At 37.1% G+C, this 27,562-nt stretch overlaps 1 protein-coding gene across 3 annotated transcripts in view; it reads left to right on the top strand.

The window, feature by feature from the left end:
- The window catches only part of XRCC4 (X-ray repair cross complementing 4), a 179,776-nt gene that overhangs the window by 113,435 nt on the left and 38,779 nt on the right, over positions 1-27,562 (top strand). For all 3 annotated transcript variants that reach the window (XM_049794537.1, XM_049794535.1, XM_049794536.1), the window contains exon 8: positions 4,632-4,776. In XM_049794537.1, coding sequence (XP_049650494.1) covers positions 4,632-4,776 — 145 coding nt within the window. The remainder of the gene's footprint in view (positions 1-4,631; positions 4,777-27,562) is intronic.

The following is a 27,562-nucleotide window of genomic DNA, read 5'->3' as shown; positions in this document are numbered from 1 at the left end:
AATATTTTATGAAGGGAAACAAATGACCAGTATTTAAAATAACAAAAATATCATATACTTGAGGTTAGTTACCGATAGGTTAGAAATATAAGCAAATGAGAACACTGATGTAGTCTTTCAACTATAAGTAGCAAGGTCCAGGTTCTGCTTTCACCCACATTGCATTAAAAGTCAGCAGTAGATCATTTGCAAAATACTATTGGAGTACTGGATTTTATTCTGGACCTACATGGGATAGTTTAGCTAAGGAAGTGTAGTAGCTCTGCCAGATGTTTTGGATGATAGATGTGAATTAAATAGAAGTGTTCAAGTTTGGGGATCCTTTGTTACAACATACATGCTAACAAGGTGAAGAGAAGTGAAGTTACATCTGTAACTGTGTTTTCTATATGTAAAATCTCAAGAACTACTACTTTTTTTCTTACTTGCAGTACACCTTTCAGGAATTCAGACATTGAGACTGCTTTCTATTTGGTGAAGTTAGGTCATTGTAGGCAAGCAGATTGCTCAAATTTGGAATGCTTCTACTCATTTTTTTCTTGCTTTGCTCCCTGTATATTTTTCTATGGCAAAGCCAAGCTTTTAGTACTGGCTTTAGTCCTTTACTGAGAATAGAGCTTGTACTAACAGGAGCCGGATTCTGTTTTCTCAGTGAGTACACCACTGTTCTTAACAATTGGGCAAGTCAAAGCTGTAGAATTTTCCATTACATGTGATGATATACAGAGGATGAAGGTGGGCAGGTTTTTTTTTTCAGACAGAGAAGTGAATATGATAAAATGGAAGGTATTTCTTTTTAAATAATTGACTTCTGTATATCAAAATAATGTAATGCAAAAAAATATTTTAAAACCTAACTTACTGCCTATCTTTAACCAAGCTACAGAAATTCATTTTAAAATGCCTGTAGTTTCAGAGATTATGATGCTGTGTTAGTACACTAAACAGTTCCAGGATCCGACCTCAATGCTGGCTGTTGAGCGAAGTTGTCTGCCCCCTTTCATTGCTAGCACGTTCCCCTGCAATGATTTTGCTCTGTACCAGCTCAGCCAGGCGGTTGCCCAGGTAGAGTCTGGCTGGCCAGAGACTGCACCCAGCGGAGAGCTTGGAAGAGGCCGTGCTGTTCTGCACGGATGCAAGGTGTTGCGTACCAAATGTCTTGAGAATGGGTTCTGGCATTTTTCTGTATTAGAGTAAAGGCATCTTCTGTTTCCAGCCCCCCAGTGTTATGGGATTGTATTGATTTAATTTCATCCTGACCCTTCCAAACCAGTGAAAGCAATTTTTAGTTTTCAGTTTAAATTATTCTGTAGAATATCCTTTCTTATTTGAAAACTCCTTCTACCCACCAAGTAATACCACTTTTCAAAACAAACAACAAAAAAAAATACATCAAGAGTTTAAGTCTTTAATCTTCTTAGCAGAAATATTATCTTGGTACTTGAACTGTGATTCCCTTTCTTGCTCTTTTATCAATACTGTTTCTTGCAGTAACTCTCCTGCAAAAGGTATGTTATATACTAGGAACATTTCCTTTTCTTGATCAACATTTGTTGTTTTAGGTGGCTTAATTAACTGGCTTTCGTTAAACGATACTCTTGTCTGCATTTAAATTGGTACTGTTCTCAAAGGTAAAACTATCATATTGTATTACATAATATCAAAGTAAAACATTAAATTTTGTGAGAAGTCAAGGAACTTTACTGCCTTAAAATGGTGATGAAATTTAGATAAAAATTTTCTTTTAGAAAAGATTTTCAAAATGAAAAACTAGGTTTATATTCAAGACTGTCTCTCATTTTTCCAAATGATTTTGTGTCGAGCAATGAATAATATTTTGCTGACGCTTTCTTTGGCCTTTAGTCAAGTACTATAAATGAATTCATTAATGGGAATTATTTTTGGGCAGCAGTAGTGGGTGTGTGTTTAAAGTCTTACAGTCACGCATGATACTTTGAGCTTCAAGTGTAGCCATCTTTTCATTAGCAGTTCTAACCTAAGAGGTAGTTTGGCTTAAAAGAAGCAAACAAACAAAAGAAAAACCATTATCTATAAGCCAGTCTAGTACTACTTTTAAGATTGCATTCTAGGCTGTCTGAATGAGAAGCCTTCTTCTTGGTATTATTGAAAGAAACATTGTCGCAATAGAAATTGTCAACTTTATTGCAGAGGTATACTTGAATCGTTTAGGCCAATATTTTTTATTCTGCTTGTTTTTAATAGGTCATAAGACCAACATTTGTTTTCATGAGAAAGATTAGATTGAGATGTTTAATAGAAAACTGAGAAGCTTTCCCAGCCTGAAGTTAGCACAAATGCAGTATGCTGTGAATACGAACATTTCTCTTCCATTTTTCTCACTCGAGCACCAGTGGGACTGTTGTAGAAGACAAACAGGATTTGTGTCTAAACAGTAAACAATGCTGAGCATGAGGGCCATGAACACCATTGCATATTACACAAGTAAAAGCACAGAGACGTTATTTAACATCAGCTTTATGTTGGTTTGGCATATGTAGCTAACCTATGGATCTACATTTTGGCAAAAGCAGAGGGTGTGAGAGGAGAACAGCAACAAGGAAGGATAAGAGCTATGATAGTAAAATTACTCAAGTTTGTTTGGTTCTTGATAATAAACTGTTTTATGTGTATTAATTAAGAAGGGGCCAACTTTAGGAAGTGATGTTGGAATATATAAAATAGTATTAGCATAAATGTTAGATATACTACCCTGAACATGCTGCCAGTAAATAGTGACTAGCAATCATGAATGTATTTTCAACATTTAGCACTGGAAAAGTAAGCATAGCTAAAGTTCAGTGTGAAGAATTAGGCTGTAATTTAACCCTTTTCAGCATTTATTATAAGCAATGTGTTTTGTCTGTACTGGACTTTGAAACTTTTTAATTGGCTTGTGCCTTGGGAATATGTCAGTTAATACCTGTTGTCACTCTACAAAGGTCTCTAAGTCTGTGAGGCAGTATAGTGCATGCTGGTAAAAGCTAAGAGGTTCTGATATTTAAGCATATGCTTCTTTGTAAACAGTGGTTGCGCTGGCTCTAGGGACCCTCTATTTACATGTTTAATTTATCAGTGTTCTTGGTCAGAAACATGTTCTTTTGAGAAACAGTGAAAATGTTACTTGTCGCTTGCGTATTTTCTTTCTGTTTCGTTTTTAGTAGACATGGATAACAACTGTGAAAGGAATGAAGAAATAGGACCCATTATTTACTTTATGTGAAAACCTTTGGTATTGAATCTCAAATTATGGTGTCTTTCATCCACGTGAAGATTAAACCTTCCTAAAACACACAGAAAGTAATAATCAGGGAAGTTACCATAATAGCATCAGCCTCACTCACCACATTATTATTTAATATATTTTAGTTGAAATGTGTGCTGTTCTGGATATCATTATCTTGAAAATTCAAAGTAATTAAAGATTTTATTTTTAAAGCAGGCATACCAATAAAAGCATTCCACAGGATGTTGATAGCTGGAATAAAAATGTCTACATATCTTCTGAGTGCTTTATTAGCAAGGGAAGGCGGGGGGGTAGCTTAAGGAAGGATCTGGTTGTCTTGACATTTAAGCTCCAAGTAGATAACTGTCAAAGCAGAGAGGGGATTGCTTTTTAAATGTAGATAATGCATTTTTTATGAATATACATGATAATATAAATGTGAACCAGGTGTGAAATCATGGTTTATGCAGTAGTGATGGAGATTGAAATCATAGGTAGAAGAACCTGGACAGAGCCTACTTTACTTACATTCAGCAGAGGACTTGGTGGAAACCTAGACGGATTATCCAGTTTCGATCTGCGAGGTGTTGGGAAGTCTCCCTGTTTTCCTTTCAGACTGCAGCTCCTCTTTGTCACTTTGAGAGGTTTAGTCTGAACCAGCGGTGTTACCGCTTTTTACGCATAGGTTTACTCCAGATGGATGGTTTCTTGCCTCACTGTCTATCAGTCTTTCTGCCAGTTGTTTTCAGGGAGTCTGCAGGAGAACCTGTAGGGATTTATTGCCTGGAGGTCCATGGTAGCAGGTTGACTAGTACATTACAAAATACAGTGCTTGATCACAGCAATAAGCTTCTCTCAAGGGTTGGTTGTAATGAATGTTGAAAATTGTTTACTTCTTTTTTGTTCTGGGTGTGTAGGGCTGTCCATACTGTAGACCAAGAGTCTGAACAAAGCCGTGCAGTAAGCAGAACTCTCAAGGTCCTTTCCCTGTGCCACGTGCACATCTTCCTCAGTTGTTCTGTAGGTGACAAAGACTGACCTCAGGTCGATGAAGCTGGGCTCTGCAGGCAACCTCTCCAGTTACTGTAGAGTCGACAAGGAGGAATGAGGAGACCATCAGTATATTTCTGGTTTATAACTGCCCATCTTTCTCTCCACTGACTACAAACAGATGTTGAGGGAATCTTATCTTTACAGTTTAAATTTGGACTTTTTGAATTTCCCTCTATGTCATCGGTCTGTTTTGACACCAATTGCTGTCAAATCTGAGACCATCTTAGCAGCACAGAGGTTTTAATAAAAAAAAAAACAAAAATTATTTTAAGAATTGTCATGTAATACTTCATATTCAAGTTCTTTTCAACTTTGGTCTTCTTCCTTTTGGCAGCACCAGAACGAAGGCATTCCCTTCTGGGTAGCCCAGATGTCATTGATACTGCTCCAAGAAGAAAGCGAAGACAAAGGACAGCGAAGCCTGCCGCCACAGGAGCTAAGAAGGCTATTCATGAGACAGAAGTGCCAGCCAAGGAAAAGTAAGCAGTTTTCAAATTTGTTGAATTGTTTTTATATCTACAGACGTGGGAGGGTTTGTGGTTTGGGGTTTTTTTGTGTTTTCTTTTGCAGCTTCATATTTCAGATCAAGTACCGTTGTGTTGCATTCTGTATAGTCATTTACAGTAATTTTGCCCAATTTTGAATAGATGTGAATGATTACATTGCCAGGCCCAATGACTTATTGATTTTAATACACCTCTAAAGTGGCAATTGTAATTTTTTTTCTTTAATTGACCTAGATAACTTTAAGCAAATAGATCAAAGCCTACTAAAACGATGTTCTGTAGGTTACGGTATAAACTTGCAAGCAAAGAAGGATGCATTTATAGCAAGTGTCAAGCTAAGATGGACAGCTTCTGCTAAGTTGTGTCACAGAAAGTAGTCACACTGTAAGTGTCTTCACCCACGGTGAGGGGGGTCAACCACAGGAACAGGCTGCCCAGAGAGGTTGTGGAGTCTCCATGTGTGGAAATATTCAAAACCCAACTGGGCATGGTCCTGGGCAACCTGCTCTGGTTCAGAAGGGAGGCTGGGCTAGGCAACCCTTTCAACCTCACATTCCTGTGATTCTGTTTTTGTAATTTCAGTGGAAATTAATTCACAATAACATTTTTAATAGACGAGAATAGATTCATTTTGGAAATAAGATCAGTGGGAAGAAAAAATAATTCACTCAAACACAAAGGGGGCAGAATTTATAACACTTAAGGAAAGTCTTTTTCTTCTTATATCACTCTCAACTTTTGGAAATATTTTCACATGATCTGGGAGCTGCTTAGCTATGCATAGAATTACCTCAGAGCTGCAGTATGATTGGTGGTATTTTCTTCAAAAGCTGACCTTTTTTTTTTTAAGATCTATGGTAAGTTAGATTTCAAAATACTTGTTTTCCCTTTTCATTTGTAATATACAATGGATAATAAACTGTTTAAACAGACATGGACACATGTAGACTACAAAGACATTTCCCATGATTAGCAAAGATTTCTATTTAAATCAGCAAGAGAATTACCTTATTTTGACATAGAAGGTTGTGGCTTGATGCCAGCTAGGAATATTTAAACTTACAAGCCTGTTTTATTAGTAAAAAAATTATATATTTTTAGAATTGTCTAGAACAATGTCAAATTCCTCTCTTCTGTTCTTTTAGAGTCTATTATATTACAATGGACAATGCCCATTCCCCATTGTACATAGTCAGTTTGATTTTGAAAGTCTGACTCTGTTTGCCTGAAAAACAATTTCACTCTTTTTAGTATTGATTGTGGAAGGAAAACCTACCGAGGCAAATGATTGCAAAGGAGAATATAGAGGTCTTGGGCTGAGTAATCCCCACTGTATGAGTATCTGAGCCCTTTGTGTAGGGGAAGGACTGAGACGATATTGATATTTTTTGTTTTAATTCCTTTAAGTAAGGCAAATTCTAGAAAAAACAGAGCAACATAATGTTTTTCATACTGTGCAAAGCATTTCTAATACGCTTACAGAATCAAATCAGAGCTGAATCCGGAAAGTGGCTCCTCTTCTTGCGTATAACATAATTAGTCATATTTTAAGGCTTACCATATGGAACATCCATTCTATCAGCCTCTATTCCCATTTTTCTGTTTTGCATTAAGTATGTATGAAATGTGTTGTAAACAACTGCTTTGCACTACAGGTCACAACATTGCTTGGCATGTGACATGCCTTCCAGTACAGTGAAGGTGTATCTGACAATAAAAGATCCATGTTTCTCTGTGATCCCATGGTGACTTCAGAAATCAAATGTGATATTGCCCGATACTGGAGTATGTTTTTTAATGCTTTCTTTAGTTAAAAATACAGTGGCAGTGCTAATTTTTATGTTAAATAAGAAGATATTAGAACTCCCCATTTACCTGGAACATTACAAAAGCCGAATTGTAATAATTTCCATTTTGCTGATTGTTTTTGTCAGTGTCCCTTCTTAGTTCTTGGGTTTTGAACTTCATTTTAAGTCTTTTGCCAGCTGCTAATCAAGCTTTCAGTCAATTTGCTTGGCTAATAATTTTCACTTCTCTTCAGCCTGTCAAAAGTAGGGAGATGTAGAATTAGTATCATAATCCAGTTAACAAATATAGTTGTTTCTTTTTATGAAGCCTCTTCAGTAATTTGTACTGACGGAAGGCTAGATCCTACATGATGTGAAAGGCTTTGTCTTAAGCTCGTGGTACGTTGGGGTCCTGCCCAAAATGTTTTCCAGTATTGTGTCACTTGGCAAAAAATTACTAATCCAAGCAAACCACCCCAGCCTGCTGGGGCGGCAGGGAGGAAGTTAACCTCTAAATTCCTTCACCTTTGGAAATGCTCCATCACAAATATGGAAGATGTACAGCCCTTGAAAGCATGTCATGCTTTTCTGTTTGGCAGGAGGATCAAATGACAGATTGTGATCACATTTGCAAATGCACGAATGAGTTCTTATTTCTGAGCTCTCCTGCACAGACCTGCAGAAAGATTTGATTCTTTACTCGTAATGTAAATATTTTAAGGTGCTATCACATAAAATTGTATCCCACAGATCTTGCTTTAACAAACTAAAGCTTATTTAGAGTTATTTTCCATTTGCAAGTTTTGCTGACATCATCAGTGCTTGTTTCATATTTGCCAGGCAATGAAAGGGCAGTTGCAAACCAGGCATCAAGAGCATGCTGCTGTCTTTATATTGTTGCATCATAAGTCAATTGATACAAGATCCTAAATCAGAAGAAAAAAATACCTCTTCGTGGACGGAGAGCATCCAAGTTTTTCACTTCTTTTTGGCTTTCAGATTGTTTTTTGAAAATACAGTGGTTTTCAACACAGTCATTGTTATCACATAATAGGAATTATATCTTAACTTTTATATATTTTTCCTAAGATTTTAAAGTATGGTAAGAAAGTACTGTTTATGCTTAAAGTTAAGAGCATCTAAAGTAAATACTGAGTCATGAAAAAATGAAAGGATTCTATTTCCACAAATATTTTAGATTTATGGATGTTGAGGCTAGTTATGTAGCAATTCTCTAGTCCTTTGGAATGGAAATATATTTTTAGATATGACCAAGAATACTGAGAAGAATGCAAATAAAAATCTGTTTAACATAGAAATTAGAGCAAAAGGAGTACTCCCTTTCTCATGCTTTGTGTGTGGGTGCAGTGGCAGGAAAAGTTGAATTGAATTTATCTGTATAGACATCTAGTATTAACTGTGACAATTTATTCAAGGACTAAATCAACAGTTTTAATGAAACTTGGAAATGTGCTTTGGATAATATTAAGCTTAGTGAAAGTAATATAGACAGGAGATCAGCAAAGAACTGAACTAGGATTTATGGAACAAGGTTTGCTAAATGAACTGTTTAATTATTTGCTGAGATAAAGATGTTCTTTATGATAAAGTAGAAATCCAGAAAAATTAGTTGGTCAGTGAACTGCCAAGATTCAGGTTTATCCAGCTCTCTAGGTTGTTTTTCAAATTTGAGCTATCCAATAAGAGGAAATGTTTCCTTAGGCAGACAGATGTTACATGTTGATAACAGTCAAACTATGGCTTGCAATTTACACATTTTTAAAATGTGACAAAGGATGGTTCTTATAGTTCAAAATATGATTGAGTCAGCAAGTAAAATAGAATTATTCTTATTCCAGTAAACTGTGATGGTATTCTTGAAGCTTTAACTGTAACTTAATATCTGGCAATTTCCTAAGGTGCAGAGCAGAGATAATATGTAAGTCAAGTTAAGATGCAAATTCTACTTTTTACAATTTGCATTTCATACTTGGAGGAGAAAAATTAAGAAGAGCAATCCCAATCCACAGTTAGAAATTATGCTTATTGATGCATTACCCAAATCTCTCAGGGGGCTGCATATGAATAACACTATTAGCTATGTAGAATATGCATTCAATATAGAGGCTTAACTGTATGGCCTGTCAGCCTGAATCCTATAAATAATTGGATGTTTCTATAATAATTTCACTTTAAAAGTATTGGAACCTATTTGAGAGAAGATAGTACCTACTGAAAATATTTTTTATATATAGTTTCATAAGCATAGTCATTGAATACAGAATACTTTGTGTGGCTTGTACAATCTAAACTGACAGAGTACAGCTGAACCCAACCAGTGCTGGAGCCTCTATAACTAAAACAAAAGTAGATCAGGAAAAAGCTTCCTTTTCTAGTACATCTTACAACTACTACTTTGTTTCCACAAGTAAAAATCTATCTTTCTGCTTTGGTTTATCAAAATTGTTTTTATTTAAGGAGGTAAGAAAAGCAAACCCTTTTTTTCTGTCTGACTTATTAATAAAAGATCTAGTTTTATGGTCCTCATTCATGCGTGGGTTTCCTAAGACGAAGGCTTTACTGGATAAGACTCAAAATTCTTTAAGTTATTCTGTATGTATCAAAATGTAATCCATTCCAGCTGCTGTATAGTGTTTATAATTTCTTTGCTATTGAATGTGTACATACTGTTGAGGATGCATACAATTTCAGAAGTTGTTTGGGGGAAAGCATCTTAAATACAGGAAAAGCCTTATTATGGATGCAAATATGCTGGATTCTCCTGAGAATAAGAGTAGAGACAACCAAAAAAACGTTATTACGGAGAAAATGGTTCATGGTTTTGAGAAGAATGTGTTAAGGAATAATTGTAATTCAGTTGACTGAGAAATAACAGGTATTATTTGCTTGCCTTTTCTGTAAAGAAATACATGTTTACACCAAGCACTGTGACTCATGACAGTCAAAAATTTCAGTGTCATATGTATAAGTCTAGTTTTGTACATTTGATGTAGCTGTTACTGGGTTTTTTTTAAAATTGAAATTTGACTTTTGCTGGCTTGCTGCTTCTTGCTTGATTGATAAAACTGAGTGACTGTCAGAATCAGGCCTACATTTAAATTGAAGGAAAGAGATGCTTTCCCTTAACTTCAGTATGTTTGGTTTTGCTGAAATGTTGAGATGCAGTCATAACCCCACTGAATTTGATAGGATCTTTGCCGCCAGTAATTTAAATCTTTCTTTTTTACATATGAATGCTGCTTTTCCAGAGAGCTCAAAGTGTTCAACATATATCTAGGAGTCCTCAGAAACATCTGTATGAAGTAAAAAACATATTCAGATTGCTGACTGGCTATTTGGAAGTGCCAGTAGTTGCCAAGGCGTGTTTTATGCCACCTGCATTGTTATCAACTGCTCCATCAGAAAAGGCCAAAAAGAGAATGTCATTTTTCCTTTAAATACGATTGTTACGGTCCTCATGCTTGGTGTTCGTTCTTAAGGGTCTGATTAAAGTTAGTCGCACGTATAATTGTGGGTGGAATCAGCTGCATAGTTTTTGCTTGTTAATGATAAATATGGGGGGTTTTCTTATTTTCATACTCATCTCTTTCTGTACCTTCAAAAGGTTTTTACAGTCTTCATAGGTATATGTCATTTATTTGAAGAGACAGCTCTTAGCATTATAGTCCAATACTGTATGAGCTGGACTTGTCTTTCTTTTGATAACCTTCCACACCTTTAAAAGCACTCAGAACCTGTGGTGTGCCAGGAATCCCCTGGGATCATCTCTCTGCATTTGTTTAATTTATAGCTTGCGGTTCACATTTTTAAAGTCCTGATGCAAGGTTTATTTAAAATGTGGTTTGCCACCGCCAGTGATTCAGGTAGCAAAAACATAGATTTGTCCTGGAATTTGGCATTCTCAGAGGGTTACACATAGACATCGGAATTACTGTCTCACGCAACAAGTAATTCTTTCTCGTAAAGATTTAACCAAGTGATATTTGAATTCCACTGAAGATGATACCATAACCTTCCACGGTCCAGAGGGGGTATAAAGTTTACACCACAGTTATCCTCTTTTAAAAAAATGTGTATTTGAGAGTTCATGTTGACATGTCACTTTTTTATTCATTAAGAGTATTTATTTAATACAACTGGAGAGTACTTGCAGAACCTTGCATGGTGTGACAGTGCTATGATCACTGGTATATCAGTGAGTCAATGTAGTGTCTGTGCACAGGAGTGATAAGCTCATTCCTGCCATAATAAATTTATGGAATGCAATGTTTAGAAAGTTTTTTATAATTAACTTATGCGGGCTAAAATTTAAACAGGTTAAGAAACCTCTTAGAAGTGGATAGTCAGGTTCATTTGAGACTAATGTGAGAATCAAACCAAACATTTTTTAGATAGTTGAATTAAATCCTTTTTGTGTTTCATTCATGCTCAACATTTTCTTACACTTTGGATAGTTTCTTTCTTTCCCTTTTAGCCATGACATTTGCTGCAGCAGTTGGTCACCATTCATACCAGACAGACTGTTTTGACTCACCTGTGCAAATATTAAAAAATGTACTGTAACTTTGTGTGGCCTGATGGGAACTTTGATAAGTGATACTTATCTTCTCAACAGTCATCTGTGAATATTTAAGGTTGCATAAGGTTGAAGTAGAAAGAAGAGCTGTGTTTAATACCTGTTTTATGTGACTTGTGGCTGTACAAAATGGGGTGTTGTCAGAGGCAAAAAGGGTAGAAGACTTTGATTACAATGTATAGCAGTATTTGCAAAAAAAAAAAAGTAGCAAAAAGTCTAGAATAATTCCATATTCAACTGGAAGGAATAAGGCAGAAATAAATACAACACAGTACAGTTGCCTTTCTCTTCATGGCACTCTGGCCTTCTGTGCAGCAAGTGTCCTTTTTTTTAAATGAGCAGTAGATAATTAGGCTTCCACCATCCACATGAGAAGGGGTGATTTATTTCCATGGGAATTGCAAGGAATTCATATCTGCAATCACCATTTCTGCTGACTCCCCAGGGAAAGATGGGAAAATATGAAGCCTGAAAGCCTGCGGCAGGGAAAAATGAACATTATCTGCTGACCTCCGAGGTTGCAATTTCTCCTGAGTAAAGTTGCTCAGCTCTCTAGTTTGTAGCACATCTCACCAATTTTTGTCACTAGTAATGGCCTAATAATTGACTGCTGATGGAGAAGTTATTACTCAGTAAGACTGACAGGACTCTACGCTGTGTTTTCTCAGGGCATGTTCTTTTGAGCAAGATTTTATTGCTGTGACAAATCTGGTGAGATATGTCTCAAATGATTAATCTATAATATATTTCAGTGAAACTGGTAGCTGTGAGATTACAAGAGGATAGCTTAAAAAATGGAGACTATATCTTCTTTTGTTACCTTTCTGGTAAATTTTTGGTGGGTTTTTCCCTTGCCTTTCTAACAAAGTTTTTATATTGGAATGATCTTTGAACTAAATTTTATATTTTAAGCCTCTCTTAGGTAGGTTGTGGGTTGGTATAGTTTAATTTATTGCACTATGGATTAGTTTTGTTAAATACTGTGATTCTGGCTGGGGTATTTTAATGTGGGAGGCAAGAGAATTGCTGCTCAGGAGTAAATTACAGTAAGAAAAAGAAAAGGTTGTGTGTGGTTGACCTAACAGGCAGTGCTGGAATATTTGTTGGCTTTTGATGTAGGCCAAGCTACAGTATTTTCAGTCTTTTAGGGGGAAGGGTGGGAAGTAAGAAAAGGAGATTGCATTAAAAATTACAAAGGTGGCAATATTTAAAATTTCTTGTACATCCTTGTGATTATTGTACTGCAGGAAAATGTGCACTCTCTTTATGAACACTTTTGTAAAGGGCTCTTGATGATGGTGTCAATTAAACCTCCATTTCCTAAAACACCTTTTCAGGCAGAATTATTTTCACATTACATTTAATAGGAAGAAGCAGGTAATGTAGATACCTAAGATTTTGATTATACATGTTGGCAAGAGATTAATACTAGACTGATGGAAAGCCTAAGTAACCATGCTTGCCAGCTCAGTCCTGATGTCAAAGATAGACAGGACAGAAGAGAATGAGATGAAAGCTTGGCTATATTAATGAGATAAAGCTGCCTCAAATATCTGTTTTTATTGTTCATTAGACTGATCATGAAATATGTCTTTACTGGATTAAATTAGAGTATTCCATATAGCACAACTGTCTGTGAAGACCAGTAATCCCTTAGCTTATTATGGACCCCAGGAAACATTCTAGAAAAAACCCCATGCACAAAAATACACTAAAACTCAGGATTTGGGAAATGATTTCACAAACAATTGCAAATGCTCCTGCTCCACTGAGGTGATTGCTCAGCTTCTGCTCAGTTCAGTGTACTTCTCAAAAGTCAGACTCACTGCATGAAGCTATTAATCTTTTTATTTTTATATTATTTGTCCTTTTTCTGTACTTTTTACCAAAATATCATCTTTCTTCCTCCCTCTGTCCCCCCAAAATGTCCCACCTCAGCAAAGCAGGGCTAATTTCACTGATGCTCTTGACTGTGAAGACCTACATCCAGCCAGTAAGACTCAATGTGACTTGCTACACCTCCTGTATATAATGTATAATACAGAGAACATTCATTAACATTTTCTGTGGCTTTCTCTCCATCTCCTTTTATGTCTTTTATGGCAGGTTCGTTAGATTTACTGTTTCATAGTTGCCAAGGGTGCTCTTGAAACTGAGTAAGACACAGGTATCAGGACATTTTCTGTTCCAGAATGCTTGAAATCTAGTGCAAAAACATAGGAAAACCAAGGGGAAAAGGATGACAAGTAAACAGACTTGTGCTGAGTTTTGTTTTAATCCTGTACCTTCTGGCTCACAAAGCAGGTTGGTCTTCCAAAATTACTTGGAGAAGGAGCAAGAAAAGTTCTAGAGATGAGTGCAGAGAAGGGTGAGAGAAGACACTGGGCATATTACTGAGCAGACAGATGAGAGGGAACGTGGTGAGAGGCACTGATTTGTGCATTTGTCTTCCCATTTATCACATATATATGTTTCCCCAAAGCAGTACATTAACCACTTGAAGTCCATGACAATGGATTTTCAATAATACTTAGAGCATCCCCAGATCTGGTCTGTATGGATAAATATTCATAAATTTATACACTGTGACTAATACATACGGTATAAGCAAATGCATTTTCATGGTCGGTTGGGAGGACTCATCTGTTTCTGTCAACTTTTATCAGGATTCAGCATGACATTAATCAGTATCCTTTTTGATGAGTTCTGCCGTCTGTGGGAGGGTATATAGAACATTCTTATGCATCAGTTTAAAAACTTGTAGAATAAGAGAAAGAGTTGGACAAATTTCACATTTTGTCTCTTTTAAAATAATTTAACTTTCCTTTCAATCTCCTTGAACATAAATTAAACCAAGAGCTTATTAGAAGCTGCAGGAGGTACAGAATTAGATTAATACAATCCGTGTTTACACAGAATACTGCTGGAAGACTTCCTTGATTACTTAATAACACTTAAAAAAATCCCTTATTTTATTCAGCTGTCAAACCATGCATAACAATTTTCAGGTAGCTATTGCATCATTCGAGCTTGCACATATGAACAACAATTTGAAAATTAATTACATGCTTGTATTTTCTTCAGATTATTAACTGTATAGCAACTGTTATAAGTGGTCTTCATATAAAACTGAAGGAAAATGGTCAGTATTCAAAAACGATCAGCAAAAGGGTCGATATTATAAGGCATGTTAAATAGCAGAAATGAGATAAAGTAAAAGGCTCTTTTATGATTCCAAAGGCATCAGGTACTAAGGTGAATTCAAATCTGACCATATTCTAGCCACTGACATCAATGTTTCATCCTGTATGTTTAGAATTCACACAGTAATAATGACTAAAACTGAGGAAAAGGGCCAAATGTGCATGTAAACACTACTGTTTGATGAGGGTAAGTTTCATTCTAGAAATAGACGATATTTCTAATGTGCTTCTTTAAAAGCTGATAACTATTCAAAAGTATAGAAAATATTTTGCATACCACTTATGTAGATATCAGAAAGAGAATTTCACATCAGAGGCATGTCTCTTAAATTAAAAAATGGTATTTCTAGCCTTATGTTTGTCTAGACAAGATAGAGTAAAAAAGGTATTTAACTTTAGAAAATATTTTGTGCGAAGGTTGTTGAAAAAGGCAGTATTTATGGAGTTTGAAAGAAATTTGCAGTAAGATTTAGAACATCTATTCATAGAGAGTGCTTCACTGAATTTAGCAAAAAATTGGAAAAAAAGATGGCTCTTTTTTTTACATATTGAGAAGTTAACCACATACTATTTAAAATTATCATGTTTTGAATTATTATTTGGTCACAGGAAGAAAACTGTTAATCAACACTTAATTCGCATTGCAATCTGCCCCAGATTCCTAAGCAACACTTGAGAATATTTTCACAGGGGTTAGTTTTTGCTCACAGGGGAATATGGTACATTATTCATCACTTCAATGTTCTAGTGCAACTCACTAAAATATTGACTAATTATGTCAAGGCACTGAACAACAAATGGGCATGGGATTGTAAGAGCTGGAGGGGTTGTAGTGACATTGGATTTAGTGTAGAGTGATATAGTGTTGACCAGCTGAGTCTTTATTCACTCTTTTGTGCAAGACCTCTCAGTCTTTTATTTGTCTTCCTACTTTCTCCTATCCAGTGTAACTCTTGAGAGGTGTATAACGATGGCCTTCTGCATGCCTGATATGCATCTACGCCTTTTCTGCTCTAAGTAATACCAAATTAACCATCATGTCTTAGGGCAGAACTATGAATCCTTGTTAGTCTGTTTATTCAGCATGACTTGGTGCAGGATGTTGCCAGAAACCACAATCCTAAGTTCACGGTGTCTCTAATGAAATGGATTGCAAGGTTGAGATGTTTCCGATGCTGTTATAACCTTTTCTTAGGCTAGATTTACAAAAAACTCAATGTTTCATGTTACCCTAAGACAATGTTAGCCAGACACTCCTCTTTTTTACGGTTTCTTGCATACCACTCCCAGTTCTGCATTAACTCCTGTGTCCTGACATGTTCTCCTTTTGCCAAGCTAAAAAGATACAACTTATTTCTTCATTAGTTCTAACCTTTCTGTTGCTGAGGTCTCTTTGCAAAACCAGCTCATATGTAGGTAAGTCATATTGAATATGGTGATATGTGTTATTGGCCTGTATATCTTCTGATGTTAGCATTTGACTGATCAGACTTTTTACAGCTAACAAGAAGACTACAAAATGACCTGCCTTTTTAGAGCACTGAAAGTGCTTTTCAAATGCCCTGAAAGTTAGCCCAGTTTTCAAATCTGCAGCAAATCTCCTTTAAGAACAAAGCTGAGCCACACTGAGTGCTTGGGAAGAATTTTCCAAACATGATTAGAACTTCATGATAAATCAAACAAAAGATATATTTCTATTCAATAGAGAAATATGCAAGTGAAAGAAAATGCTAATTTAGGGATGTTTATGTTAGTAAAGTTCAGTATCAACTTCTATAGAAGGTAAACAGGCTTGAATATTGTTGGCCAGGTAAGTTTGCATATTCTATGTAAGCTTTTCAAATTACTTGAATCTTCCTCAATCTAAGCTGGGTCTTCATTTTTTTGTTTCACATCGTCACTTTTTTTACTAGACATTCCTGTCTTGAGTAGTATTTAAGCATAGTATTTAGTTTAAAGCATTCACCTGGTATTTATTTAAATGCTGTTACCTTAGCATTAAAAAGTTGAGTCTCAGTTAGGACTTCCAAATCATTAGCATTAAAATTTGTCACACCTAAAATTGCTGTCCTTAGCAAGGCACAGACATTCCAAATGTAATTGAGTTCTCTGCTTTTAAATATATTCCTTGGCTGAGTCATGTTGACAAGTGCTTTTCATCTTGAAAACTTTCCAGTTGTTAGACTTAGTCAATTTGACATGGAATTCAGAAAATGAACCAAAGTGGAGCCTAACACTGTCTGCATAGTGGTGCACCTGTGTGCAGGTTAACTTGCCATCACCTGACATCTCCAAATATTATTCTTCCATTGTACGTTCTTACAAAAGTACGTTGTCTCCTGTAACACAGTCTCTATTGTCTGCTAGAGAAAAATGTGACTGCCTTAACATATGTGAAGAAACGAGGAAGAAAGGAGAAGTCAGATTGTCTTTCTGAGCAGTTTCACCTAAACATTTAGATGTACAAGGCGGAAACACAAATATAAGATCCACAGCTGCAAGTTTTTTCTTGAGGCAGCTCATAACCTTGTCAGTAGCATCTTGGAATAGCTTTTGGAATTCAGTCTACTCCATTTATGGTGTCTAATTCAGGCAATTACCTCACCTCAGTTTTAGGTCTGGCCTAAGATAACGTAGGTCCTGTCTGACAGAGGTATCAGCCTAAGTTTCTTATAGGGTTAATTAACAAAAGTAGGTACCTTGGAAGAACTGTGAAGAATAATCTGATTTGTCTAGCTTAGATTCAGCCCAGTCTCCACTTAGTTCCTCAGGGTACGCTAGGGAACCGATAGGAAAGGTTAGGTTCTTCCATCTGAATATTCAAAAGCTGCTGGATTTGGACCATCTCTTGGAAAACAGGTGTAATTCAGTCTCTCAGGCTGTGTAGAGTCTAGCATCCTGACTCTCACTATGCAAGTATTCTCATCTAGACTTCGGAGAAAAAGGGGGCACTGTGTGGTGTGATGTCAAGCTTAAAATTAACTTCATTTCACTTCTTCTAAGTTTCTGAGCTTCTCTACAAGATTCTGTTGATAGTCCTGGAGCTTGCCTGCTAATTCTGGATTATGCCAGAGCTCAGTGCAAGAGTACTCCAGGAAACACTTATAGCTAATGGTAAGTTCTCAAGGAACTTTTAGGCTATCTAGGGAGTTGCTCAGTCATTTCAGATGCTTGTGAAGATGGGCATTCCTAGAAACTATGTAGACCAAATAGCTATTTTAGTTGTTAAGTCAGCTCTTGGTAGACCAAGCTCATCCAGAGATTTCAAAAATTTTATGAATTAATTTATAGGTTTTTTGATTCAAAGTTATTGAATTACATTGATAGTGCGCAATCACTTTTGAACTTAAAACTTCCGAACGAATATTCAAGATGATTTATAAGCTTTGATGACAAGATCTATAGTCTTTGAAGCCTGATGCTCCTCATACTTAGACTCTGTAATGTAGAAGACATTAAATAAGGTCAGCAGAATGACAGGACGTAAGCGGGGTCCTCGACTTAAATAAGTTCTTACAGATGTTATTAACATGTCAGTCCTTCTGTAGTGTTATCATGGATCTATTGACAGAGAAGAATTTGCAGGTCTTAGAGAAGATGATGGATTGTTGTTTTTTGTGGGCTTTTTTTTTCAAAAGACCATTTTACACCATACAAAATTAATTTTTAGTTCGCGAGGGAAGGAATCTGTGCTGCAGGACATGATATTACTGGGATATAATTGACAAATTAAAATTTTAGTATAAATGTGTGAGCAAGACATCTCCTTAGACTTCTGTCTTTTTCTTCTCAGAAACAGGAGAATTTAAACATACACTGTTTCATTCTCCTTCCTTATTTTATATTCTTTTCAATACGGTACTACTTCTATTTTCTCAGTCTTCTTCATTTTTCAGCAAAATGAATTCTGCCAGTAAACAAGCTGTCAGATAAATTACAATAAAATTTATGTTACCTTGAAGGGGAACTAAAGGAGTAATCCACATTAAGGTACACAATAGCAATTCCATATTCAATCTGTATATGAAGCTTACCTGAGAACTCATAGATAATACCAACTCTGAAGCTACTGTTTTTGTTATAATACTTCTTGATTTCAGAAGAATTTTGCTCTAGATTTTAGTGTGCACAAATTAAATGAAATGGTACAGGGCTTCAGCACTAGGTAAGTGCTGAAGAAAAAATACAACGCATTGACAATGTATACCTGTTTAATTGGATAAATAGGACAACCTCCTAGATAAATGATGACTGACAGATCATAAAGCTCTCTAGTGTTTAATTATAAATGAACTGACATCATGAGAATGGCACAGATGTGTGACAGGGGCTTAAGCAGCAGGCTTCAATTTCATTAAAAAGCACGTCTGAAGAAAACATAATTAAGCATAAGCAGTGCATGGATATAGACAAGGGACAGAAAAAATCTCAGCCTGTTTAGAGACTGCCTTAAGCAAACTGCTAGAAGGCTAGAGGTGTAGAGCCTGATGGTTTCCTCCTCCTTTCCCAAAGCTCAAGTTGTGTCTTGTTGCTGTCTAGACCTGACCATTTCCCTATGCCTGCTGGCTTCTGTCATACCCTCCGTGTTAGAGAGATGGCTGTCAGTGTTCTACCACACTAGGCTTTGCCTATTGGGAGGTTTCCAAAGTCACAAATTATGAAAAAATTTGAATAGTATCCATCTTGTGCAACTTCATTTTTTCTGATGCTGTGAAGGCAGGAGAAAACCTAGTCCAGCCTCCTCCTGCCAGGAAAAGTCCTTCTCGCTCCTGCCTATTTCAGGCAGGTGGCTACCCTATATAAACTACAGACTACTTTGGTATCCGTTTACTTCAGGCAGGTTGCTGAGCTTTCTGTGGTTGAAGGAGACAAACAGATGAGGTCTCAGCTGAGCTGTGGCTTATCTATCTTCCTGCTTACCAGATCAGCCCATGATTGGATGATTTAAGGAAGTGGTGGCAACTGTAGGGAAATCATTGAGTCCATCTGTGTCTTAGGCCAGTCAAGTCATCCATCTGTCCAGCTGGGGAAGCATTTCTCTGCATGACAAATAACTAAGATACACAAAACATGGTTGTCCTGTGCTAGAGAAGCTGGCTTAGAGTGTACAATTTTCATTGCATCCATTTACTCTCATACCTGCACTCCAAAGCTAGATATATTTCACTCCTTGTATACTTCCCATGCATTAGACACTTCCCAAAACTGGTTATAGTAGGGTAGACATTTTCCTTGCTTATCACTGTACTGATCTGATTAAGAATAGGGTACCTCTTCTTCCATGTGCATGGGTGATCCCTTGTAGGCATAAGACCTCCTGGAGCCTTTACGAATTCACAGAACAAAATACCTCCTGGTCCTCCCAAAGACTGTGCAGCACTGCATTAATTGCATCACAAGTCAGTGCCTGGTAGGATCACTCATCGAGTCGCAGTCAGGCATTTATCTCACCACGGTACATACACCTACTTGAGTAGCTTCCTGTGATTACTGTAGGCTCAAGCCTAGTTCAGAACAAGTAAGTGTATTCCATGCATTTCAGGCATAATCTCTTGGTTGTTGTCACTGGCCAGCAACTGATCATTAGCCAAATTAGTATGGATTTTAATAACAAAAGATTCAGTCTTAAATAAAATGTATCTTACCTGCATTCAACAATCAGGGAAAAATACTTCATGAACTAAAAAAGCAGGTATTTGCTGGAAAAAAACTCTGCTAGAGTTGTTTTGATTTCTGAGTTAAGTTTATTTTTGAACTGTGAACCCCATCACTGGAATATTTATGCATTTTCTTTTTGGCTCATAACCTATTAATTAACAGTACATGCTTTGAAATAGACACTTTTTCTTGCTTCTCTATTTTAACGTTTCTTATCTCTTCTTCCTCATTCCTCTAGCCGGCTGAGTACACCCACTGCTTTTCCCTGAAGCTAATGCAAGAATTTAAAATTCAAATTTCTGACAGACGTGGATTGCTGTTCAAACAAGGCATCTAAATGTTCTCAAACACCTTGATGAGTTATGCATTCAGAAGGTGTTAGATCAATGAAATCTATCATGTGTTTTTATTTATAGTCTCTTTCCTAGCAATGGAGTTGTCTTCTACATAATCTCCAAAGCCCAGTCTGACAATTGCTGTAGTGTTTCAGGTATTTTATACATTTACTTCTGAAATACAAAGAACAGAGTAATAAATATTGCATGTATGACATGTGGTCCCTAGACGTATTAATCAACACAGAAGGTTAACTGTTTGCAGTTTACAATTCTCACTTTAAATTCAGACAACACAAATATTTTCTCTCTGAGTGCGCCAGAAGTAGATTAATTTTAAGGTACCTTGTATTCTAGTACAGTATACAACTACTGATGATATTAAATTATGCAAAACTATTATACAGATGTTATGGTGCCTTTGTAGCCCTAACTAGAAAGCAATTGCAGATTTCTTATGCATCCATTTGCTGTTCTAGTAATGAAAAAATTACATGCAGCTCATTGTCTGAAAAAAATATATACTTAACAGGGAAAAAATTCTTTCTAGCAAACACGTGATCAATATGGTGTGATTAAATAGATGAGTATAGATACTTATCAAGGCGGAAATAAACATTTTTCCTTTGATGTATGGACCCAGCCTCCTCAGTCTCATCAATTCTAAAAATCATTTGGAGGTGGACCCACTTTTAGCCTTTGAATGGTTTGTTTGTACACACATAAGTCAGGTGCATACTGAGCTGCTGCAGTGGGCTTACCTCTTGAATACTTTCATAGGTCTCCTCTTTTTTTAATCACATGGTATCACTGTGTATATGCCTTTCTGAGATTTTTAGTCAGAAGATGAGTGTAAAAATATTAATTCTGGAGGACGGAATCCTCTGTTATTTTAGAATGCAGCTTTTATGTTAGGCAATGCCATAACTATGTGGAGCTGGAGTAAACTACTAGATTTTTACTTCTGTGGATTGAAATTTAAATTTCTTATTATACATTTCACAGGAATTATTTTCATAGGTGATTTTGCTGTGTCAGAAGAGATTTGACCAAAATCGTAAGATCACAGTGCTTAGATAACCTGCAGGGCTTTGGTAAAGAAAGATCATTTTTGGATCTAAGCAAAATTTCATCGCTATTTCTGTTACATAGCATGAAGTTTTTTGTTGGGAAACAAAAAAGCATTTTGTTCTCCAATGTGAAAGAATAACGATGGAAAATATAATTGCCGATCTCTCTTCCTATGGTCACACAAAGCATTAGCACTTTCACCAAAATACAACTTTATAAAGAGGGAGTCTGCAAAAGCTTAAAGTAAACCCAAAAAGTCGGTGGCAACAACCTAATTTCATGCTGATTTGGAATTTACCCTATGGAATCCATTCAAGTAGGTGGAAACAAGAGAAGGTAGGAAGCCACTGTGTCCTGTGGTGGTGTAGCAGGGATCCACCGTGTCTCTGGAGACTGCTCTTCTGAGAAACCCCACCTTCTCAGGAAGCCACTGTTGACTTGGAAGGGAATGCGTCTCCTTTCTAAGGGAAAAGTTTTCATGGCAGAATATTAAAGCGTAGGCTGCATTCTTGGTGTAAATGGGAACAGTTTCACTGACATCGAGAACAGGATGCTGGAATGTGATACTTCAAGCTGGTGCGTGGTGAAGAATTCAGCACCCACGTGACGTCCCACTGAAACCACCAGTTTGAACTCCACTGGGCATAAATATTTGCACTGCTGCTTTAGGTTAGTGAAAGCATAATAATACACAAGAAATGCTCAAAAATGCTAATGACAGGCAGACAACGCTTGCAATGCAGCTGTGGGGAAGTACTAAATTCTCAAATGTGGATTATCTTTGAATTTTTACTTGCTGGTAATCCACTATAAATCCCATTAAAAAGCATTGTGAGCAATTCATTGTTTTTAGAGGAGTTAGATGAGGATCTTAATGAATTAAAATGTACCATGTTTATCTATGGAGAAAAAAGCTTTCATCTTCATTCCCTCAGGTCCCTGTGCCTTCCTGGGGAGAATGGTAACCTACTGAATTGACCAGAATAATGTGCTGCAAATTGCTTAATAGGAGGAGAAGCAATTTATCGCTAATCTGTTTCAGGCTTGCCAGAGGTGATCTCTCATTTTGAACTGTAGCTGTTGAAGCTCAAAAGGGTGGTGAGTGAAAATGGGCAGGTGAAATTATTCAACATAGAAACTGCATGCCAGCAGCTGCATTCCTAGGAGTGAGGTTTTGGAGAGCACGAGTACTGTTTAGGCATCTAACTCCCCTTAATTATCAGTGGAAGGAAGATGTCTAATCACCCATGACTGGCGAGTTTAAAAACCTCTTCCTTCACCTTCCTACGAAAGTGTCAGAATAGGAAGTTTGAATTTCAGCAGAATGACTGTAATGAGGTCAGGGCAGCTGCAGAGCACCCGTCATACTTCAGAAAAAGGCCACTCTGCGCTCTCAGTGTGGAACATTTCCCATCCTCAGACATGCATTTTATCCCCTTTCTCTCACTGGCTTTTGCAAGTGGACGGCTTAGTCACCCTAGTATTAACAGTTCTTGTATTCTAGGCCTTACTATAAGTTTGGTTACGCAGACAAATTATTGCAAAATAAGCTGTTCATTTAAGAAGTGAATTTAAAGAGCAGTGGTATTGCACAAGTCCCTGACTGACACTCTTACTCCACAACTGTCCCCTTTTGTGCTCCATCTTTCCCCAGCTCCAGAGGAGACAAAGCTGGACCCTGGGGAAGGCAGTCTTCTAGCAAGAGAGTCTCCACCTGAGGAATTGTTATCCCTTTGCTCTTCCTGGGTGTTTCAAAAATAGAAAAGTCCTGACTGTTTCAAGACCTTTGAAAAACGTTATTTTATCTAATAGATGTCCTGCTCTATAAGCTTGCTGAGAGTATTAATTTCTGGGAGGTAGTTCAGCCTGATCAGCTTTTAAAAAAAAGTCTCTCAGCCTGATCAGCGTTTAAAAAAATGTCTCTGGAGTGGAGAAAACTGAGCATTTTGCTTGATTGGAGCCAAATGAACTGAAGTAATCTGATTTAAAATTAGCTTTATTTCAGTGCCTGGGTAATGTTGGTAAAGTTGTCTGTTTTGTGCGTACACTGGTACTGTATTTGGCATTCAGCTATTTGATCTGTATTTTTAAATATTTCTGCAGCTTAACCCACCAGATTGCAGCACCAGCTAAGAGTAAGTAATGTTATAGGGCAGGATTTGTAGTGCTGCTCAGTCTGTACACAGCACAGCTGGAGAAATAATGCGAAAAGTATTTAAAATTATTATGGAAAACATGAAGAGTTCTTATGAGAACTGCAGGCTTCTGAAGCACAAGAAACTGTACCATATGTGAGGCTGGCAGAGAGTGGGTTTTGGGGGAATATAGTCCTTGGAGGAACTAGTCCTGACAGTTTATCAAAGGCATAAAGCAAGACAAACTGGGAAAAGTAAATAAACCAACAGAGCTCCCTTTGTCAGGACAGGTTTGGGATACAATGACCTTGTGTTGTTGTTGCTTCCTGCTACAGCTGCGGCAAGTGGTCCTGCCCCATCTAGTTAAGCGCTTTTAGTGTGCCTGATTACTCCTCTTTCATCTCACTACTCCGCTCTTCAGTTGGGGTAAAAGGTGGCGGGGTGAGGGGGGCATAAAATGACAGAGTTTGGCCAGGAGCTGACTCTTGTGCTGCAAGCTTTTTCATAAATTGCCCATTTTCTATGTGTTAGTTTCACTTTGATGCCAGAATTCTGGTCAAGTCCAGTAAAGCATGAGCTTCGTCAGCCCCTTAAGACTGGCTTTTTTAATGGTATCTGGATTCCTATGGATGCAGGCAGACATTTACTGGGATACTTGTATGTGCCTTGGCTCGCAAACTCCCAGGAGAACTATCTGCTGTGTTCAGTCAGCATCTAAGAAAAGAAATAAACATATAACATCTGCAGTACAGTAAACAGCTTGAATAAAATATTTTTGTACAAAGTATCATTGTAGGTTTTCTTCACTCCTGTAGGCCTCATCTTGGACAGAAATAACTATAAAGTCTTACATGCTCTGAGAAATGTGCTTGCGGTTGTTTTCAGCCAGTACACATGCATTCTTTAATGGTATCCGTTATTAGAAATAGGCTCTGTTTTTAATGTTGAGAAAGCCTTAGAAAGGCAGAATAGAGCAAATTTAGAGGAAAAAAGAAGCATACATTATATATTATTTACAGATCATCTGGAACATCTTTGCTCTCTCCAGCAGGAGTTAGAAATTTTCTTCCAAAATAATTTTGCTGTTTTAAGAATTCTTTTATGCCATAAAAAACTTGAAAAGCTGCTTGTTCCTATTCTGCCTGCAGGCAAATTATAAAACTTACTGCTCTGAATAGAAAAAGGACTTGATGCTTTTATACTTTCATGGCTTTGGTAGGGCACACTTTGGTAAGCGGCTTGTGTGAGAGGGATGCAGGGAGCAAAGGACAAAAGGAGGAGGTGCATTTCAATCTTTTCTTCTTCCAGTTTTTGGAGTTGAAGACAAAAACCTAACATACTGAGGCCTGCGGGGCAGTAAGACCTTTTTTTATTTACTTAGTCAGGTACTACCGGCAAGAGGGCCACTGGAAATATAGACCATGCTGAACTGCTTTGCTTTGAGAGCAGGGAATGCAAGTACCCAAAACCTGTAATCTGTCTTCCATGTGGAAAGCTGTTTTGTTTTAGCTTTTTTGATCCATTGGCTTGAATATTAAAGCTAATTATAATTAGAAAGTCAGATTTCCAAATGCAGTAAATTTACTGTAACTAGAAATTTCATCTTTGAAGGAATGACCAACCAAGTAATAGCAACCACAAAACTTCAGTGAGCTGAGCGGTGCTCTGTAATCCTGTTCCTGTTTACTAACAATATAAGGGGACACTGGGAGCTGTCTGCTGCTCGTTTTCTTCTCTGAAGTGCAGTAGTGAGCTATAAAACCAATCCAATGAAAGTCCTTAAGGTCTAGTGGGCAATAACTGAAACAAAAGGTAGAGTTTTCTTTCAGCACATCCACCACAACATTTCTTTGATTAGGCAGCTGAAAGTCCAAGTAAATAAAGGAAGAAGATCATCACTTGCTCTTACTTTGGGAGCAATTAATAGTCCTTTGATAACACACTACTTCCTTTTTTCCGGCTTTTGCATTGCCCCTCCTTTTCTTTTGCTAGTTAAGCACTCTCAATAGAGCCTCATCTAAAGTTGTGGGCAGTAGAAATCCTTATGCTTTTTATTTTTTCCAGGTGATTAGTTTCTGGGGGCTTTTGTCTGTTTGCGAGACAAAGGCTACCTTTCTGAAAAGAAAAATATAAAAAGTTTTCTCACATGACTTTTTACTTTCCTCTGGAACTACCACCGTTAGGCTAAAATGTCTTGTATATCTCGGATGGAAAAATTAGTCAGTCATTTCATTTTGTTTTGTTACACATTTATTTTTATTTACTTCAAGTTTGAGTGTTAGAAAGTTCCTGTGTATCTTACTGGATTCAGAAAAAAGCAGGTGGGGGAAAGGGAACAGAAAGTTCCAACTGGGTATGTTTCTGAAACCAGAAAATATTCTGGGAAGTATATTTTTTTCTTTCCTAATGAATGATTTTTTTTTTCTATAAAACCATGCTCTATGCCATACATCAAAGAATTTTATTACTAAAGGTGCCACAAAATTAAATACACTGTTGTTCCATTTATTACTAATTTAGAAACAAAACCAATACTTAGCAATCATGCATGATTACATTTGTAAGTTTCACTCTGCAGCTGTGCATTTGGTTACAGTGTTATCTTACTGCCACATTTAGATACCCGTTCCAGGACTAGGACCTTTTCTTCCTTGAAACTGTTTGTGGGAATTTTTGTCAGTGTTTCAAATAACTCTAGAACTTACAAGTGGAAATCTTTGTCCCTAGCTAAAATTTATTTGCGTACAGTTTAGATTGACTTGTTTGGTTTAGTACTAGCATAGGGGCTATTTCCCTCTCATGGTAACAGTGTGGAGTTTAAAGCTTTTAATTTATTTCATTATTTTCCTGACAGATAGCTCTCAATCTGTAATTTCATACTGGATATATTTACAATCTGTAAAGTCTTTGTTTTGTATATTCCCTCAAGAGGAAAACCATGGAGCAGCCATACACTAAATCCTCTTCAGGTATGTTTTGACAGTGTTGGAAGTGGTGGCTCAAAACAGCTTGTTGATTGGTAAGAAGGAGCTGCAAGTAAACAAAGTTTTGCAGAAGCAAATTAAACTACCGTGTGCTTCCACCAAAATCCTGAAATTATTCACAGCAGACAAGCCCTTGGGCTGCAACGGGTCATTTTGTAATAGTTTCTAGTCTTGTCCTTGTGAACATGTGAATTTCTGATCTTTTTTGGATGTCTTTGAGCTATGCTCCATGGGTGGAATATAGTTTCCCCACCCTTCTGCAGTTCTTACCTTACTTGGAAACATTAAGTCACAGAAGCAATCTTATTTCTAAAATTAGTGAAGATTCACACTGGAATTGCAAGGCTTTACGCCCGGCACTTGACATGATCTGTTGAAATCGGTATAAGGAACCAGCTGATGATTCTTGCTGAATTGTAGAATGCTCTTTATGTGTGAGGTTATAGGTCTGGTGTATCCAGACCCAGGCTGAAACATAATCCACGTCTGGTTCAAAGGCTATGGTCATGTTTGGAGGAGCTTCCTGCCCACTCTCCTGTCTGGATGGCCAAGTAGGGTCCGTATCATGTGAAGGCATGCACATGGTTACTCCTTCTTTGCTCTTTTATCCTTTTTCTATTTCTATGGCTTCGTATGTTTATGGCAAAGAGTTTTTAATGTTCCACGAATTTACTGCCATCAGATGACTAATGTTACTGCGCTGCTGAGACCAGATCACCCACTTTGAGGGTAAGGCAGAAGGTGGCTCTCAGTTCCCTCTGTGCCGGCATGACAGCTCCTTGAGTCATGGTCTGACTCATCTTTCACCCCCTCAGAAGCCCCAGACCTACAGCACAGGAGATACAGAATTCCTCGTTTGTTTCTTCTATTTTTCTTCTTAATTACATATCAGGCATAAAATTACTGGTCCCATAAAAATAATAATTATAAACAGATTCGTTTCTTTCCTTAGTCCGTACAGAAGGTCCCTTCTGCTACTGCCCTCACCT

The sequence above is a fragment of the Accipiter gentilis genome, chromosome Z (assembly GCF_929443795.1).
Source record: "Accipiter gentilis chromosome Z, bAccGen1.1, whole genome shotgun sequence".
Lineage (NCBI taxonomy): Eukaryota > Metazoa > Chordata > Aves > Accipitriformes > Accipitridae > Astur > Astur gentilis.
Note: the sequence above shows the minus strand (reverse complement) of the source record. Positions and strands in the feature narration are given on the sequence as shown.